This window comes from Staurois parvus, unplaced genomic scaffold (assembly GCF_062004578.1).
Source record: "Staurois parvus isolate SC_StPar_1 unplaced genomic scaffold, SC_StPar_1.0 ptg000228l, whole genome shotgun sequence".
NCBI lineage: Eukaryota > Metazoa > Chordata > Amphibia > Anura > Ranidae > Staurois > Staurois parvus.
Genome location: NW_028318024.1, coordinates 564,353 through 585,000, shown reverse-complemented (window position 1 = coordinate 585,000; position 20,648 = coordinate 564,353). Strand labels below are relative to the sequence as shown.

Here is a 20,648-nt window from a genome sequence, read left to right as displayed (position 1 = left end):
TCATATAAAAACCTTCAGTGCATTTTGGGGGCAACACCACTCCTCCTTCATCAGGGCTCAACACAGGATGGACTCAGGAGGCTCCATTATTGCCATCCATGCAAGTCCTATCCTGATGAAGGGGGAGTGGTGTTGCCCCTGAAATGCGTCGGCCCCCTGACCATTCCTAATAGCCAAGGGGCCATCATCACAAATGGTTCCAAAATGGTATGCTGACTGAAGTCCTATAAAACAGTCAATGCGTTTCAGGGGCAACACCACTCCTCCTTCATCAGGGCTCAACACAGGATGGACTCAGGAGGCTCCATTATTGCCATCCATCCAAGTCCTATCCTGATGAAGAGGGATTGGCGTTGCCCCTGAAACGCGTCGGCCCCCTGACCTTTCCTAAAAGCCAAGCGGCCATCATCACAAATGGTTCCAAAATGGTATGCTGACTGAAGTCCTATAAAAACAGTCAATGCGTTTCAGGGGCAACACCACTCCTCCTTCATCAGGGCTCAACACAGGATGGACTCAGAAGGCTCCGTTACTGCCTTTCTTCCAAGTCCTATCCTGATGAAGGGGGAGTGGTGTTGCCCCTGAAACGCGTCGGCCCCCTGACCTTTCCTAATAGCCAAGGGGTCATCATCACAAATGGTTCCAAAACGCTAAGACCATTTTCAAGTCTAGGATCATTTTAGCTGTCATATAAAAACCTCCAGTGCATTTCGGGGGCAACACCACTCCTCCTTCATTGGGGCTCAACACAGCAATGGAATCTATTGCTGCTCAGCAACTGTTACATTTTTACTCCAGGAGAATACTTTAATACCAGTTTTGTTCCTCTGAGTCCATCCAGGTTTAATCCTGTGCTGAGCCCTGGTGAAGGGGGAGTGGCGTTGCCTCCCGAAACGCGTTGGCCGCGCTTACATGACTTATTTACCAACAATTAAAATGATCCTGTTTTTGGTCCGGTGCACTTTTCTGTATTTCTTTGGCTCAATATGACCATAAACAGCTTCTGACGCCATTACTTCGGTACGAAGCAGCCTTTCCTTACCAATGCTTTCCCCGCAGCTGTCGCAGTACTGCGAGAAGAGCCTCTCATAGCACGGGCAGCAGTACGGCCTCCGCTCTTTCATTATGTAGCGCTGTCCTACCAGGGCGCATTCACACTCAAAGCAGCAAAAGTGGCGAGTGTGCCAGTGGTAGCCCTCGGCTTGGGTGCACTCCCCCGAGAAGATCACCTGAAAGAGAGAAAAAAAAGTAGAAGATTTACGGGCTATAGACTAGAGATTAAAGACGAACCCCCCCGATCGTCAAAGTAATTGACAGCAGAGAGGAGGACAGAACTCCTCCAGATCCTGTGTTTTTCTGTGCAGCCACGAAGAGGCTCATGTCTGCCCCCCTCATCAAAGCAATTGACAGCAGAGAGGAGGACAAAACTCCTCCTCCAGATCCTGTGCTTCTCTCTGCAGCCACGAAGAAGCTCATGTCTGCTCCCCCCCCCCCCTCGTCACTTCTCTCAGTAATTGACAGCAGAGACTAAACTCCTCCTCCAGATCCTGTGCTTCTCTGTGCAGCTACGGAGAGGCTTAGGTCTGCCCCCCCCCCCCTTGTCAAAGTAATTGACAGCAGAGAGGAGGACAGAACTCCTCCAGATCCTGTGCTTCTCTGTGCAGCTACGGAGAGGCTTAGGTCTGCCCCCCCCCCCCTTTTCAAAGTAATTGACAGCAGAGAGGAGGACAGAACTCCTCCTCCAGATTCTGTGCTCCTCTGTGGAGCCATGAAGAGGCTCACATCTGCCCCCCCCCCCTTGTCAATGTAATTGACAGCAGAGAGGAGGAGAGAACTCCTCCACCAGATCCTGTGCTTCTCTGTGCAGCCACGAAGAGGCTCACGTATGCCCCCCCCTTGTCAAATTAATTGACAGCAGAGAGGAGGACAGAACTCCTCCGCCAGATCCTGTACTTCTCTCTGCAGTCACGAAGAGGCTCATGTCTGCCCTCCCCACTTCTCTCAGTAATTGACAGCAGAGAGGAGGACAGAACTCCTCCAGATCCTGTGCTTCTCTGTGCAGCTGTGCAGCTACGGAGAGGCTCAGGTCTGCCCCCCCCCCCTCTGTCAAAGTAATTGACAGCAGAGAGGAGGACAGAACTCCTCCTCCAGATCCTGTGCTCCTCTGTGGAGCCATGAAGAGGCTCACGTCTGCCCCCTCCTTGTCAAAGTAATTGACAGCAGAGAGGAGGACAGAACTCCTCCTCCAGATCCTGTGCTTCTCTGTGCAGCCACAAAGAGGCTCATGTCTGCCTCTTTGCGCTTTAAGGACTGCTTCCCCTGATCCCTGATACATTTCAAATTTCTTTCGCATCCGGTTGAAATCTTTCACACTCACCTCATCGCACGCCGAGCAGCGTGGTCGCTGAAGCTCAGCGTGGTGACGGCCGCAGTACATTTGTCCGTTCTGATAGAAGTAGATGAGGTCGCACAGGAGCTCCGAGCAGCGGGCGCACGTGAAGCACTGAGGGTGCCAGCAGGAGCCTAGGCCCGCCCTGGACGCAAATACCGCCACGTCACCGCCGCCGATCTGATGACCGCACTGCAGGATGATAGAAGGGGGGGATCCCGTCAACACGATTCATCCACAACCATCAAATATAAGAAAACATCGCATTTAAAGGCCAGACTCCACCCAAAACTGATATTTCTGTTCTGCGTGGGTGGGGTTTAGTGAACATCCCAAAGCACAATTGGGTGGAGCTAGTGGTGACGTAGCTCCACCCAATTGTTTACATATAAAAAAAAAACAGTGCAAACTGCAAAAAGTATCATGGATCTTCCCACACTCATTGCTGCAGCGTACATCGCAATTAAAGGCCAAACTCCACCCAAAACTGATATTTCAGTTCTGCGTGGGTGGGGTTTAGTGAACATCCTTCATTATGGGATTGGGGATTGGCTGCAGCTATTGGGTGGTTACTAGCGATGGCCTGGATGTTCGAGTCGAATGTAGGTGCTCTCACGGTGCATTGTGATTGGCCAAAGCTATGCACCTGACCACAGGCCAGGTGCAATGCTTTGGCCAATCAAAGCACAATTGGGCGGAGCCAGTGGTGACGTCACCACTAGCTCCGCCCCAAATGTTTACATCTGACCAGCAAATGTCAGATTGCGGCAAGTGTTTGGCGGGTGCAGACCAGTTTTTTTTTATTGCGGTGTGACAACGCTGGATTACAACGATGGAGTCATTTTTTTTTGTTGTTTTTGTTAAATAAAGGACTTGTCAAAAATGTTTGTTTTGTTTTTTGTTCAATAAAAGATTTTTTTCAAAAGTCTGGTTTTATTTGTTACTAAATTTAGAGCATTTCAGAAGTCACTCATAGAATACAAGCTGTGGTGTGAAATCATTCATAAAATGCAGGCTGTGGTGTGAAATCATTCATAAAATGCAGGCTGTGGTGTGAAATCATTCATAAAATGCAGGCTGTGGTGTGAAATCATTCATAAAATGCAGGCTGTGGTGTGAAATCAATAATAAAATACAGACTGTGATGTGAATCATTTATAAAATACAGACTGTGATGTGAATGATACATAAAATGCATGTGGTGTGAAATCATTCATAAAATACAGGCTGCGGTGTAAAATCTTTCATAAAATGCAGGCCGTGGTGTGAACCCATTCATAAAATGCAGGCCGTGGTGTGAACCCATTCATAAAATGCAGGCCGTGGTGTGAATCCATTCATAAAATGCAGGCCGTGGTGTGAATCCATTCATAAAATGCAGGCCGTGGCGTGAACCCATTCATAAAATGCAGGCCGTGGAGTGAACCCATTCATAAAATGCAGGCCGTGGTGTGAACTCATTCATAAAATGCAGGCCGTGGCGTGAACCCATTCATAAAATGCAGGCCGTGGCGTGAACCCATTCATAAAATGCAGGCCGTGGCGTGAACCCATTCATAAAATGCAGGCCGTGGCGTGAACCCATTCATAAAATGCAGGCCGTGGCGTGAACCCATTCATAAAATGCAGGCCGTGGCGTGAACCCATTCATAAAATGCAGGCCGTGGCGTGAACCCATTCATAAAATGCAGGCCGTGGCGTGAACCCATTCATAAAATGCAGGCCGTGGCGTGAACCCATTCATAAAATGCAGGCCGTGGCGTGAACCCATTCATAAAATGCAGGCCGTGGCGTGAACCCATTCATAAAATGCAGGCCGTGGCGTGAACCCATTCATAAAATGCAGGCCGTGGCGTGAACCCATTCACAAAATGCAGGCCGTGGCGTGAACCCATTCATAAAATGCATGATGATGTGTTAATGATCATCTGAAGCTAGGAGTAGGAACTCTCTTACCTTATTACACACAGTCCCATTCGTGTTTCTGGGGACGGGGCGCGCCGCCCCACGGCCGAGGTTCTCCAGCTTCCGCTTTTGGCTGAAGAGCGTCAGCAGCTCCTGCTCTTCCTCTCCCTGCAAAGAGCAGCAGTACCGGGCCTGGGGACAGGACCGGCTTACAACTAACAGCGGATCAGGGCCTGGCATAGAACAAACATCAGCGCCGGGTCCAGGGGCGGACTGACCATTTAGAAACTCGGGCACTGTCCGAGGGCCCTGGGTCAGTAGGGGGCCCCATGAGATGCCCCTGGTACCTTTTTCATAGGCTTTTTTTGAGTTTGGGCAAGGACACAGGGGCCCCATGATCCCCTATTGCCCGGGGGCCTTATGAGTTGTCAGTCCGCCCCTGGCCGGGTCTGCCACAGAACCGTGCAAAAAGCAACGTAGAAAAGGGAAACTAAAGCGGAGGACATTGAGAAGGAGCAGAAGGATGGAGGACAAGGAGAAGGATCTGCTAGATGGGTGGAAATGGAAGGAGACAGATGATGTCATGCATGGTCATACGTGTGCGCGCACATACATTGCCACCAAAGCAGGCTACTTCAACCTGAACTCACACACAAGCTCTTTGCTGAATGGTCTTTGGTTTTGCTCCCGTCCTCCTGATCCTCGTTCTGATCCAATCATGGACCCGGCTTCCACCTGACCTGCTTTTGGATTGGTCTTCTCTACTTACGCCTGCTGCCGACCTCGGCCCAGAGTGCTGACCTTCTACCCCGCTGCCTGCTCCTTGCTGACCTTTGCCTGATCCTGCCCACGACTTGGTGTCTTCCTGCTCGGCTGCCACTAGACCAAGGGTGTCAAACTGGTGGCCTTCCAAACTACAAGTCCCATCATGCCTCTGCCTTTGGGAGTCATGTTTGTCATGGTCAATCTTGCAATGCCTCATGGGACTTGTAGTTTGGCAACAGCTGGAGGCAGGGGCGGACTGACAACTCATGGGGCCCCCGGGCAGTAGGGGATCATGGGGCCCCTGTGTCCTTGCCCAAACTCAAAAAATCCTATGAAAAAGGTACCGGGGGCATCTCATGGGGCCCCCTACTGACCCCGGGCCCTCGGGCAGTGCCCGAGTTTCCAAATGGTCAGTCTGCCCCTGGCTGGAGGTCCACCACTTTGACACCCTTGGTCTAGTGGCAGCCCAGCAGGAAGACACCAAGTCGTGGGCAGGACCAGGCAAAGGTCAGCAAGGAGCAGGCAGCGGGGTAGAAGGTCAGCACTCCGGGCCGAGGTCGGCAGCAGGCGTAAGTAGAGAAGACCAATCCAAAAGCAGGTCAGGTGGAAGCCGGGTCGACTCCACCTCGAACTGAACTCGGCACAGCCAACTGTACTCCTGGCGCTCCGGGGAGCCGAAGTAACACTTGGCAGAGCTCAGTGAAAATTGATTGGAGGGAAAGGATCAGGGGCGGACTGACCATTCAAGCACTCGGGCACTGCCCGAGGGCCCTGGCTCAGTAGGGGGCCCCATGAGATGCCCCTGGTACCTTTCATTGGCTTTTTCATAGGCTTTTTTGGTTGTGGGCGAGAACACAGGGGCCCCATGATCCCCTATTGCCCAGGGGCCCCATGAGTTGTCAGTCCACCCCTGGAAAGGATATACAACCACTCTTCACGCAGCACACAGGAACAGAGCTGAGGCTGTCAATCACAGGCTGTGTGTTGGAGCTCCCTCCCCCATCACCTTTTTTTTTTATCTCTTGGGTGTCGGGAAAACTTGTCCTGGCTCTTCGAGATAGCAGAGGAAGGAGGCAGCAGACAGAAATGACTCTTAGTGCTCTGGACTGAGGCAAGGACACACTACAGAGGGATGTGCTTTGTTCATATTTCATGTACAACCACTTTAAGGCAGCCAAGTAAAATGAATGGGCTGCCAACGCATCCTCGCGTGCCGAAAAAAATTGGACAGGCACCGTTTTTTTTTCCGTATTGCCTTTGCGCGTTGGGGTGCCATTCGAAACGAACGAACGCACAGCCACACCCTTAATTATGCCGTGTTATCTCTGCTGCATACGCACGCACTGGCAAGCAGGGGCAGACTGGCCATTTGGAAACTCGGCACTGCCCGAGGGCCCGGGGTCAGTAGGGGGCCCCATGAGATGCCCTGATACCTTTTTCATAGGCTTTTTTGAGTTTGGCCAAGGACACAGGGGCCCCATGATCCCCTATTGCCCGGGGGCCCCATGAGTTGTCAGTCCGCCCCTGCTGGCAAGCAATACGCCAACAGAAGGAGAAAGCAGAGGGTTGATCTAATAAGACTTCTGCTGCTCCTGCATTGTCCAACCACAGGCCGGGGATGGGAAGGGGTCCAAGCTGTATTGTCGACCTGCAGTAGAGAAAAGTCAGGTGACCGGCATGGCTCTGTGACAGGGTTGTGTAAATCTCAGAGGAAGCCGCTTGTGGTAAAGGGTCGGGGGTACTGGTGACATCACTGACCTAATAGGGCCACATGACCATGCTTGGTCAATGACGTTGCGAAATTCATAGATGTGAGCATGCATTTTAGCGCGTTCCAATGCCAATGTGTGAAGGGGCCCAAGAGATGGAGGGAAAGAAGAGAAGGATAAAGTATAGACCCAAAGAACCAAGCAGGCCTAGAGAAGTAGGAATCCCGGACCTTGCCCCAAGCCTTGGCTTGGCCATTGTTCTCACCTCGCTGTCATGTGGAGGCAGTTGGTGGAGGAGTTGCCTCAGCCGGTATCTCTCTCCTGGACTTTGGATGTAGGGGATCTTGTCTTCTGGTAGACATCTGAAATACTGGTGGACCTAGGATAAAATGCGGAAAACATAGTTGTATTGCTGATAAACACCGAACCATGGCCCTCTGCTGGGCCATAGACTCCCTCTTACCAGGCCTCCAACCAGCTGAAGATCCTCTAACCTCCCAGCTCACATGGTGCCCCCTAAACCTCACATAGTAGCCCACACTGCCCCTCAACCCCCACAGTGCCATCCAAACTGTCCATGGTACTCTCCAATGTTCCACAGTGCTCCACAGCCTACTGCAGAGCACCCAGCCCCCCATAGTGCCCTCCAAGAGTATCCCACACCACTTCCCTAACCACCCCCCAGCACCTGCAGCACCCTCCAGTCTACCACAGTGTCTCTCCAAATTCCGCAGACTCCTGTTAAGACCCCAAGCCCCATCCATTGACCCCTATTGCTCATAGTTTTCCACAGCCCCCTCCAGAAACCTCATCCCCCTGCAGGGTCATCAAGTCTTCTGTTGAGTACTCTAACTTCCCTCCAGAAACCTCATCCCCTGCAGGGTCATCAAGTCTTCTGTTGAGTACTCTAACTCCCCTCCAGAAACCTCATCCCCTGCAGGGTCATCAAGTCTTCTGTTGAGTACTCTAACTCCCCTCCAGAAACCTCATCCCCTGCAGGGTCATCAAGTCTTCTGCTGAGTACTCTAACTCCCCTCCAGAAACCTCATCCCCTGCAGGGTCATCAAGTCTTCTGTTGAGTACTCTAACTCCCCTCCAGAAACCTCATCCCCTGCAGGGTCATCAAGTCTTCTGTTGAGTACTCTAACTCCCCTCCAGAAACCTCATCCCCTGCAAGGTCATCAAGTCTTCTGTTGAGTACTCTAACTCCCCTCCTCCAGAAACCTCATCCCCTGCAGGGTCATCAAGTCTTCTGCTGAGTACTCTAACTCCCCTCCAGAAACCTCATCCCCTGCAGGGTCATCAAGTCTTCTGTTGAGTACTCTAACTCCCCTCCAGAAACCTCATCCCCTGCAGGGTCATCAAGTCTTCTGCTGAGTACTCTAACTCCCCTCCAGAAACCTCATCCCCTGCAGGGTCATCAAGTCTTCTGTTGAGTACTCTAACTCCCCTCCAGAAACCTCATCCCCTGCAGGTTCATCAAGTCTTCTGTTGAGTACTCTAACTCCCCTCCAGAAACCCCATCCCCCATCGTGACACCCAGCCCCATTCACGGTCTTCCAGAATTTCAATACATATTTTGCATTCCCATTGTTTTATTGGGGGAACCGGAGGAACTGATCATAGCGGTTGATAAAGGTAGTACCTGTTCCGGTGGTAGCCCAGGAGGTGCCCATGCGTACTTCTCCGAAGCCGTATCTGAGCTGCTTTCACCTGAGGAGAACCGTTGTGCGCCAACCAGCTGGCACAGAGAACGCTCCAGGTCATGCGGAGGCGCCGAGCTGCCATGTTCCTCCCAACGGCACTGACAGTGCTGGCAAATCTTCCTGAAACAGAAACAGCGTGTGACCACCAATGGTCTTCAACAACCCGCCATGGTCAACATTTCACCAGATTTTTCAGGTACATTTATGGCTCTTTTATATGAGCGACACTCTTTAAAAAGTGATCTGTGGCGGGTCACTTTTCAGACTATGGTAGACCTGTGGTTGCCAGGCATTCAGGGGGTGGTACTGTTCCCTCCTGAATACCTTTTTTTGGGGTTTTTTTTTTTGCTTTTTTGCAGCCTGAAAGGGAATAACTGCTCTGCCTCACTGTCATGTAATTTGTCTGTGTTGTATTGAGCTATATTAGGTTTTCTGGAGTATGCTGACATCTACAGGCAGTTTTGGGCCACTGCAATTGGTTTATGGTGTGATTTTGGTATCTTCCTCTGTCCTCCCCTCCTGTTTAGGGCTTATTAGTGTAGTCCAAGCTAGATCCTGTCTGTTTTTTCTCAGTCAGTGTTAGTTATTCACCCAGAAGAGTCACTGTCCTCTTCAAAAGACTGGAAAATTGCATTGGATTCAACTTCCGTGTCTTAATGAAGAGTCAAACTGCCTGTGGATGGTTGCCAAGTCAGCAGGTGACCATATAGTCCATACAGACTGGGTCTAAGGAGCTATGTCAGTGCATTAAGCGGCATTTGAAAAAGAATAAACACTGTGGGCAAGCATGCACTTGAATGGGCTGTAATTGGCGGTGATTACTGCCTGCCAAACACGGCCTGTTGTATATATTTTGCCATGCAGCTCCACGACTGTTGGGGGCAGTAAAACCACAGGTCAACCACCTATTTTTACCACCTCTCTGGTAAAGTAGACCTTAGAGGGTCTACTTATATGCGTTTTCATTAAAGGTTCACAAAACTTTCATCCAAGATTCACACATTTTTTACAAGTAAAACCAAATGGGGAAAACAATGCAGAGGGTAAAGTCCCTTTAATGCGGAGTTTTTGCATCGATAAGCAATGTGCCCTCCTGGTAATATATGCTGAGCTCTGGGAAAGTCGGTGAGCTGGGAGTAATTCCAGAAACTCTGTGGAATGCCAAACTCGAAATAACACAGCGAGATGTGAGATTAGCCCATCCCGGCTATCCGAAATTCCCTCACATAGATAACGGCTTGCCTCCATATAACCAGAAGCCTACTCATACCACGTTCCTGACCTCAAAGGGAAGTCACAAAGGTTTTTGATGGACCCAAACCTTGACCCTGACATTGACCTACATCGAACCATGATCTATTTTATCTTTACTTTTTAAAAATGTTTCTCCATTCAAGAGGAAAAGGTGTATAGGGGTGGGCTGTACAGGCAATCACAGCTATCATGCGATGAAGAGCCGGTCCTCCTGCTTCCCGATCATTAGTACAAGACCCGAAGCGGTCATTGACAGCTTGATCTCCATGCTGGGATGCTCCCGCACAAAGACAGGTACACAGACGAGGCCCCGTGAAGAAGATCCACTTCAGTGAGGCCACATATGTTCACAGGCTCAATGTAAAGGGGTTAAAGAGTGTTACATTTAGAAAGCCCATATAGATGCCACAATAAGCCTCAATATAGAGAGGGATTCTCAAAGCAGCAAAGAAAGTCTTCTCAGTGGACAGTTTTCTTCAGAGTCTTCTCTACAGGCACCGCTCACTTCAGGTCTCAAAATGGGTCTCACAAAATCAAGGGCCCACACTCCACTCTTGGTGTGCCCAACTCTATGTGAGTTCCTTCACCATGGACAGGACCTCATTAGGTCTCATGCAACTGAGTTTCTATACTGCCTCTCCAGATCTTCAGGGACAGGACCTCTCTAGGTTTATGGGACTAGTACCACCCATGAACAGAACACCACCAATCTCTCTTTCTTTCTTCAGGCTTCTCTTTGGAAACTTCTGCTTCCTAACATGAAGACCTCTATGTTGGCTAATTACATCAAGTTTCTCCAGGCCCCAAAGCTTCTCCAGTTGTCCCAACCATCTCTGCACTCTATGTTGGCTGATTATATTCAGGTTCTCTGTTCTCATGCAACTGAGCTTCCATATCGTCTCCCTAGATGTTCATGGTTAGGACCTCACTGGGTTCATGGGCATTACACCAGTGCCAGCCATGAACACTACTCCACTCATCTCTCTTCCCCTCTCCAGGCTTCCCTTGGGATAACTTCTGCTTCCTAACATGAAGACCTCCATGTTGGCTAATTTCATCCAGGTTCTCTGGTCTCATGCAGCTGAGCTTCAATATTGCCTCTCCAGATGGTCGCACTCAGGACCTCATTGGGTTCATGGGCATTACACCAGTGCCACCCATGAACAGAACTCCACTCATCTCTCTTCCCTTTTCCATGTTGGGAAAACTTCGGCTTCCTAACATGAAGACCTCTATGTTGGCTAATTACATCCAGGTTCTCCAGGCCCCAAAGCTTCTCCAGTTGTCCCAACCATCTCTGCACTCTCTCTATGTTGGCTGATTATATTCAGGTTCGCTGTTCTCATGCAACTGAGCTTCCATATTGTCTCTCTAGATGGTCATGGTTAGGATCTCACTGGGTTCATGTGCATTACACCAGTGCCACCCATGAACAGTACTCTACTTATCTCTCTTCCCCTCTCCAGGCTTCCCTTGGGATAACTTCTGCTTCCTAACATGAAGACCGCCATGTTGGCTAATTACATCCAGGTTCTCTGGTCTCATGCAACTTAGCTACCATATTGCCTCTCCAGATGGTCGCACTCAGGACCTCATTGGGTTCATGGGCATTACACCAGTGCCACCCATGAACAGAACTCCACTCATCTTTCTTCCCTTTTCCAGGTTTCCCTTGGGAAACTTCTGCTTCCTAACATAAAGTCCTCTATGTTGGCTGATTACATCCAGGTTTTCCGGGCTCCAAAGCTTCTCCAGTTGTCCCAACCATCTCTGCACTCGCAACCTCTTTGTAGCCTTAATCAAGCCCCTTCTCCTCCTAAAATAACATCATTACCTTAAGATCACAAAAGTGCATAAGTAGAGGTCACTGTCCACACAGATGTAGTAAAAACATCTTCATCGGGGTTAAAGTTTCCACAGGAAGACCTTCCCTTAGGTTCTTACTCCACTCGAAGGGCCTAAATTGCCTAGATTTCACAGGGGTGGCAAGTTCTATGACCCCTGGAGGGGGTACAACCAATGGTGCCATATTCCCCTGGGTTAGGGGAACATGATACTGGCTACATAAAGACTTATCATTCATCCACTCTCTAGAGCAGGTGTCTCCAAATATAAGGGCCAACTATTTCACAAAGCTTCGCAGGCTGAAAAACATCCCCATCATAGTACGCCCTTATATCATAGTCCCAATCAGAGTCCCCTCTTACATCAGGGTCCCAATCAGTGTTCCCCTTACATCAGAGTCCCCATTACATAGAGGAAGTTGAAGTGGAGACTAGGCAGCCTTTGCTGACCCTAATCCTCAAGCTGTGCAGGGTCAGCGAAAGGTCTTAGAACACTGGTGGTCAGTGAAGAACCTTAGCACATTGATAGCCACTGAAGGACTTTAGCACACTGATGGTCAGTGAAGGACCCTAGTATACTGATGGTTAGTAAAGGGTCCGAGTACACTGATGATCAGTGAAGGACCTTACACATTGATGGTAAGTGAAGGACCCTAGTACACTGATGGTCATTGAAGGATCTTAGCACACTAATGGTCAGTGAAGGACCTTAGCACATTCATGGCCAATGAAGGACCCTAGGACACTGATGGTTAGTAAAGGGTCATAGTACACTGATGGCCAGTGAAGGGCCCTAGTACACGGATGGTAGTGAAGGGTCCTAGTACACTGAGAGTCAGTAAAGGACCCTAGTACACTGCTGGTCTGTTAAGGACCTTAGCACACTGATGGTCAATGAAGAATCCTATTACACTGATGGTCAGTGAAGGATCTTAGCACGCTAATGGTCAGTGAAGGACCCTAGTACACTGATGGTCTGTGAAGGACTTTAGCACACTGATGGTCACTGAAGGACACTGGCACACTGATGGTCACTGAAGAATCCTAGTACACTGATGGTCAGTGAAGAACCATAGCACACTGATGGTCAGTGAAGGACCTTAGCACACTGATGGTCAGTGAAGGACCTTAGCACACTGATGGTCAGTGAAGGACCTTAGCACACTGATGGTCAGTGAAGGACCTTAGCACACTGATGGTCAGTGAAGGACCCTAGCACACCGATGGTCAGTGAAGGACCCTAGCACACCGATGGTCAGTGAAGGACCCTAGCACACCGATGGTCAGTGAAGGACCCTAGCACACCGATGGTCAGTGAAGGACCATAGCACACCGATGGTCAGTGAAGGATCTTAGCACACTGATGTCAGTGAAGAACCTTAGCACACTGATGGTCAGTGAAGGACCCTAGCACACTGATGGTCAGTGAAGGGCCCTGGCACACTGGTGGAGAGTTAGCAAAAATGCTCCTTACACTGGCAGCCAATAGAGGGGATTCTCCCCTCAGAGACACCTAAGATTGTTGTAGCCAGTGGCAGCACGTCATAAAGAGAGAAACTGCTCATTACTCTAGGAACGCATAGCAACTTCTGGAGGAACCCTAGTCAAGAAAGGTTCAACTTTCTCAACCAAAACTCCACCTCTCAACATCCAGGTCTTCTCTCAACTGCACCACACCATGCCTCACACTGATGTGCTTTCTCTTGACCAGGGAAATCCATCAGTCACAGAGGGGAAGTCACAGAGGGAAATCCTCAAGGAAAATAAATGACACGTCCTAAGTATCTGTTTACAAGTGAAACCATATTTGTCCACTTTGCATCTATCTTTGCATGGTTTACTGCTCCTTATTACTATGCAACTCTATAAATCGGTTGAACCACTGAAAACAATGCATTCCATGTGTGGTGGCTGATATCTCATCTCAACCCCCGCTAAACAAAGAGGGATTTCACTGAGCCACCCAGAGCTCCCTCTAGTGCCTAATGGAAGAACCCAATAATGTACCACGGTTTATTTCACATGTGATGCCCCAGTTGTTTTACCCACCTCCATCGGTGTGCCAGAAACCCTGGACAGCGTTCCTTGCAGGTGTAACATGGCTGACCTTGACCCGTGACATTGATCTCCACTCCCTGTAAAAGAAAGGCAAAAAAAAAAAGATAAAAAGGTAAAAATCATACGAGAATCATTGATAATAACAGCTATCACCTGAAGGCCTCCTGCACACGGAACGTTTCGACACCTTTGCTCCAGGGCAGGAAAATGCAGCCTAAAAAAACGCACCTAAAGTCACGTTTTCCAAATGCATTTAGACACGTTTAGCGATTGAGCGTTTATTCATCCCAATGGCCAGAATAAACGAATTTATAGAATGGATTCATTCATCCAGTTAATCCCTCCATAATGTAGAGCTGACATTCTGACATTCTCAAACAAGTTGCCTCCAGAGCTTTCTAGGGGTCCCGAGTGTAGCTGAATGACTTCACTATCTCATGGTGCCAGCTAGGGCCAATGCTACTTGGCAAAACCAGCAGCATGACACCATTATTTTATAGCTGTCTGAAAGGGCGGAATTCGGACTACCATTTTAAGGGTTGCATTCTTCCCACTGACCCCCAATGTAAGGGACATTCTTCCCACTGACCACCAATGTAAGGGACATTCTTCCCACTGATCACCAATGTAAGGGACATTCTTCCCACTGACCCCCAATGTAAGGGACATTCTTCCCACTGATCCCCAATGTAAGGGACATTCTTCCCACTGACCACCAATGTAAGGGACATTCTTCCCACTGACCCCCAATGTAAGGGACATTCTTCCCATTGACCCCCAATGTAAGGGACATTCTTCCCACTGACCCCCAATGTAAGGAACATTCTTCCCACTGACCACCAATGTAAGGGACATTCTTCCCACTGACCCCCAATGTAAGGAACATTCTTCCCACTGACCACCAATGTAAGGGACATTCTTCCCACTGATCACCAATGTAAGGGACATTCTTCCCACTGATCACCAATGTAAGGAACATTCTTCCCACTGACCACCAATGTAAGGGACATTCTTCCCACTGATCACCAAAGTAAGGGACATTCTTCCCACTGATCACCAATGTAAGGGACATTCTTCCCACTGACCACCAATGTAAGGGACATTCTTCCCACTGACCACCAATGTAAGGGACATTCTTCCCACTGACCACCAATGTAAGGGACATTCTTCCCACTGATCACCAATGTAAGGGACATTCTTCCCACTGACCCCCCAATCTAAGGGACATTCTTCCCACTGACCCCCAATGTAAGGGACATTCTTCCCCCTGATCACCAATGTAAGGGACATTCTTCCCACTGACCACCAATGTAAGGGACATTCTTCCCACTGACCCCCAATGTAAGGGACATTCTTCCCACTGACCTCCAATGTAAGGGACATTCTTCCCACTGATCACCAATGTAAGGGACATTCTTCCCACTGATCACCAATGTAAGGGACATTCTTCCCACTGACCCCCAATGTAAGGGACATTCTTCCCACTGACCCCCAATGTAAGGGACATTCTTCCCACTGATCACCAATGTAAGGGACATTCTTCCCACTGACCACCAATGTAAGGGACATTCTTCCCACTGACCACCAATGTAAGGAGCATTCTTCCCACTGACCATCAATGTAAGGGGCATTCTTCCCACTGACCCCCAATGTAAGGAGCATTCTTCCCACTGATCACCAATGTAAGGGGCATTCTTCCCACTGACCACCAATGTAAGGGACATTCTTCCCACTGACCACCAATGTAAGGGGCATTTTTCCCACTGACCACCAATGTAAGGGGCATTCTTCGTACTGACCACCAATGTAAGGAGCATTCTTCCCACTGACCCCCAATGTAAGGGACATTCTTCCCACTGATCACCAATGTAAGGAGCATTCTTCGTACTGACCACCAATGTAAGGGGCATTCTTTGTACTGACCACCAATGTAAGGGGCATTCTTCGTACTGACCACCAATGTAAGGCGCATTTTTCCCACTGACCACCAATGTAAGGGGCATTCTTCGTACTGACCACCAATGTAAGGAGCATTCTTCCCACTGACCCCCAATGTAAGGGACATTCTTCCCACTGATCACCAATGTAAGGAGCATTCTTCGTACTGACCACCAATGTAAGGGGCATTCTTTGTACTGACCACCAATGTAAGGGGCATTCTTCGTACTGACCACCAATGTAAGGGGCATTCTTCCCACTGACCACCAATGTAAGGGGCATTCTTTGTACTGACCACCAATGTAAGGGGCATTCTTCGTACTGACCCCCAATGTAAGGCGCATTCTTCCCACTGACCCCCAATGTAAGGGGCATTTTCCCCATTTGATCCCAGCTCTATTGGTTGTAGGAAGGGTTCTCTGAGACCTGAAAACTATTTTCTGTTTTCCAGGGGAGTTAAAAACGTCCCGTGTGCATGAGGACTAAGCTGTTAGTCTATCCATAACGCAGAGCTGACATTCTCATCCAGGGTTCCTCCAGAGCTTTCTAGGGGTCTCCCGAGCTGTGGCTGAATGACTTCACTATCTCATGGTGCCGGCTAGGGCCAATGGTACTTGGCAAAACTAGCAGCATGACACCATTATTTTATAGCTGTCTGTAAGGGTTGCATTCTTCGCACTGACCACCAATGCAAGGGTTGCATTCTTCGCACTGACCACCAATGTAAGGGTTGCATTCTTCGCACTGACCACCAATGTAAGGGTTGCATTCTTCGCACTGACCACCAATGTAAAGGGCATTTTCCCCACTTGCTCCCAGCTCTATTGGTTTTAGGAAGGGTTCAACAAGACCTGAAAATTATTTTCTGTATTTCTAGGTTACCTTCCTGCAGATTGATGCTTTATAAATCAATGGAAAAATCCAGCAAGACTATCAGCAACCAAGATGTTGAGAACTTGATTCAGTTTAGAGCTACTTCATAAATAGGAGCCAAAACATAGAGGTGGGAAGGGCCACCGATGTTGGCACTGCAGGGGCTTGTTGGTGTCCACCAAACACAGAGGAAGCATTATTGTGGCATCAGGCTAGCATTAGGCATCAATGAGATTTCTGTGGGAAGGTGGTGGTTTTATTGGAATGCGCACACAAGTATAGACATTAGGTGTAGCCTGCCTGAGGTTCTGTGTAGGAGGAGTTGGCTGGTGAACATAGTCAATGTATCATACCACAAGAAATGTGCACCATCTGTGTTTTACTCAACAAAAGGTCTCACAAAAAAGGTGGGTATCATATAGTTTGAGCACCATCATACACAGAGATGGTCAAAAGTGAGTATGTAGGACCCTAGAAGGCCACAGGTTCCTCCTGCCCCCTCTGCATCTCATACAATTGACAGTATAGGGACCTGGCCATAACCTGGAGTGTCCCTATATCAAGTTTAGTGAGCTTCTAGGCCGTAGTCAGCCTGGGCTCTGATTGTTATTGTTTTCTGCATTTGCTGGGTGTCTGCACCTGGGGAATGTTCTCCAGGAGATAGAGCAAGAAGATACCATGTAATGGGTTATGCATATCTATCTCACTGGCAAATCACTAGGAGGTTTATTTCCAGTGAGTTAAGCAAGGGAAGGAGATACATACTTGGGGAGACCTCCTAGAAGGGGCCTTAGCCTCTCAAGCTTTGCCTGGGGAAGACTTTCCCTCCCAGGCCTACTGCCCGGGGAGGAGGTAGCTCAAGGAGAGTCCTACGTCCTGGGGAGGAGGTAGCTCAAGAAGAGGCATACAGTTTGGGGAGGAGGTAGCTCAAGAAGAGGCCTACTGCTTGGGGAGGAGGTAGCTCAAGAAGAGGCCTACAGCTTGACAAGGATGTAGCTCAAGAAGAGGTCTACTTCCTGGGGAGTAGGTAGCTCAAGCAGAGGCTTACAGCTTGGAGAGAAGGTAGCTCAAGAAGAGGCCTACTGCTTGGAGAGGAGGTAGCTCAAAATGAGGCCTACTGCCCAAGAAGCTCAAGAAGAGACCTAGTGCTTGGTGGGAGGTAGCTCAAGAAGAGGTCTACTGCTCAGGGAGGAGGTAGCTCAAGAAGCGGCCTACTGCTCAGGGAGGAGGTAGCTCAAGAAGAGGCCTACTGCCCATGGAGGAGGTCGCTCAAAAAGAGACCTACTGCTTGGAGAGGAGGTAGCTCAAGAAGAGGTCTATTTCCTGGGGAGGAGGTAGCTCAAGAAGTGGCTTACAGCTTGAAGAGGAGGTAGCTCAGGAAGAGGCCTACTGCTTGGGGAGGAGGTAGCTCAAGAAGAGGTCTACTGCTCAGGGAGGAGGTAGCTCAAGAAGAGGCCTACTGCCCATGTAGGAGGTCGCTCAAGAAGAGACCTACTGCTTGGGGAGGTGGTAGCTCAAGAAGAGGTTTATTTCCTGGGGAGGAGGTAGCTCAAGAAGATGCTTACAGCTTGGAGAGAAGGTAGCTCAAGAAGAGGCCTAATGCTTGGGGAGGAGGTAGCTCAAGAAGAGGCCTACTGCTTGGGGAGGTTGTAGCTCAAAATGAGGCCTACTGCCCAAGAAGCTCAAGAAGAGACCTAGTGCTTGGTGGGAGGTAGCTCAAGAAGAGGTCTACTGCTCAGGGAGGAGGTAGCTCAAGAAGAGGCCTACTGCTCAGGGAGGAGGTAGCTCAAGAAGAGGCCTACTGCCCATGGAGGAGATCGCTTAAGAAGAGACCTACTGCTTGGGGGGGGGGGGGGGGCGGTAGCTCAAGAGGACACCTACTGCTCAGGGATAGGGTAGCTCAAGAAGAGGCCTGCTGCCTGGGGAAGAAACCTTTCAAATGTCAAGTTCCAAGGTTTGGGAATGGTCCTATGCTAGAAGATAGGAAGGGTGCTGCTAAAGGGAGGCACCATTTAGGAAAAATATTGTCAATCCATCGCCAGGCTCGGCTTAAAGGCACACCACGAGTGAAAGGGACTACAGATATTCTTTTGAATGGAGGGGTTCCTTGCGCTGTGGCTGATTGACCTCCTTTTTTATTTTGTGCGCAGACCACCAGGACCAATGCCACTTGGCAAAGCCAGCAGCATTCTTTAAGGATGGTATTCTGACCACCAAAATAAGGGGGAGGACATTCTTCCCACTGACACCCAATGTAAGGGACATTCTTCCCACTGACCCCCAATGTAAGGGACATTCTTCTCACTGACCACCAATGTAAGGGACATTCTTCCCACTGACCCCCAATGTAAGGGACATTCTTCCCACTGACCCCCAATGTAAGGGACATTCTTCTCACTGACCACCAATGTAAGGGACATTCTTCCCACTGACCCCCAATGTAAGGGACATTCTTCCCACTGATCACCAATGTAAGGGACATTCTTCCCACTGACCCCCAATGTAAGGGACATTCTTCCCACTGACCCCCAATGTAAGGGACATTCTTCCCACTGACCCCCAATGTAAGGAACATTCTTCCCACTGATCACCAATGTAAGGGACATTCTTCTCACTGACCACCAATGTAAGGGACATTCTTCCCACTGACCCCCAATGTAAGGGACATTCTTCCCACTGACCTCCAATGTAAGGGACATTCTTCCCACTGACCCCCAATGTAAGGGACATTCTTCCCACTGACCACCAATGTAAGGGACATTCTTCCCACTGACCCCCAATGTAAGGGACATTCTTCCCACTGACCACCAATGTAAGGAGCATTCTTCCCACTGATCACCAATGTAAGGGACATTCTTCCCACTGACCACCAATGTAAGGGACATTCTTCCCACTGACCACCAATGAAAGGAGCATTCTTCCCACTGATCACCAATGTAAGGGACATTCTTCCCACTGACCCCCAATGTAAGGGACATTCTTCCCACTGACCACCAATGTAAGGGACATTCTTCCCACTGACCACCAATGTAAGGAGCATTCTTCCCATTGACCACCATAAGGGCCATTCTTCTCACTGACCACCAATGTAAGGGACATTCTTCCCACTGACCACCAATGTAAGGAGCATTCTTCCCACTGATCACCAATGTAAGGGACATTCTTCCCACTGACCGCCAATGTAAGGGACATTCTTCCCATTGACCACCATAAGGGCCATTCTTCTCACTGACCACCAATGTAAGGGACATTCTTCCCACTGACCACCAATGTAAGGAGCATTCTTCCCACTGATCACCAATGTAAGGGACATTCTTCCCACTGATCACCAATGTAAGGGACATTCTTCCCACTGACCCCCAATGTAAGGGACATTCTTCCCATTGACCACCATAAGGGCCATTCTTCTCACTGACCACCAATGTAAGGGACATTCTTCCCACTGACCCCCAATGTAATGGGCGTTCTTCCCACTGACCCCCAATGTACGGGACATTCTTCCCACTGACCACCAATGTAAGGGGCATTCTTCCCACTGACCTCCAATGTACGGGACATTCTTCCCACTGACCACCAATGTAAGGGACATTCTTCCCACAGACCTCCAATGTAAGGGACATTCTTCCCACTGACCACCATTGTAAGGGGCATTCTTCCCACTGACCACCAATGTAAGGGACATTCTTCCCACTGACCCCCAATGTAAGGGACATTCTTCCCACTGACCCCCAATGTAAGGGACATTCTTCCCACTGACCACCAATGTAAGGGGCATTCTTCCCACTGACCTCCAATGTAAGGGACATTCTTCCCACTGACCACCAATGTACGGGACATTCTTCCCACTGACCACCAATGTAAGGGACATTCTTCCCACTGATCACCAATGTAAGGGACATTCTTCCCACTGACCTCCAATGGAAGGGACATTCTTCCCACTGACCCCCAATGTAAGGGACATTCTTCCCACTGACCCCCAATGTAAGGGACATTCTTCCCACTGACTCCCAATGTAAGGGACATTCTTCCCACTGATCACCAATGTAAGGGACATTTTTCCCACTGATCCCCCAATGTAAGGGACATTCTTCCCACTGACCCCGAATGTAAGGGACATTCCTCCCACTGATCACCAATGTAAGGGACATTCTTCCCACTGACTCCCAATGTAAGGGACATTCTTCCCACTGATCACCAATGTAAGGGA

General features: G+C 49.4%; 1 protein-coding gene across 1 annotated transcript in view; it reads right to left on the bottom strand.

The window, feature by feature from the left end:
- The window catches only part of PRICKLE3 (prickle planar cell polarity protein 3), a 57,986-nt gene that overhangs the window by 2,686 nt on the left and 34,652 nt on the right, over positions 1–20,648 (bottom strand). The window contains exons 2-7 of the mRNA XM_089679620.1: positions 13,622–13,739; positions 8,414–8,594; positions 7,034–7,147; positions 4,346–4,486; positions 2,378–2,581; positions 1,043–1,229 (exon numbers count right to left, since the gene is read on the bottom strand). Coding sequence (XP_089535746.1) covers positions 1,043–1,229; positions 2,378–2,581; positions 4,346–4,486; positions 7,034–7,147; positions 8,414–8,594; positions 13,622–13,739 — 945 coding nt within the window. The remainder of the gene's footprint in view (positions 1–1,042; positions 1,230–2,377; positions 2,582–4,345; positions 4,487–7,033; positions 7,148–8,413; positions 8,595–13,621; positions 13,740–20,648) is intronic.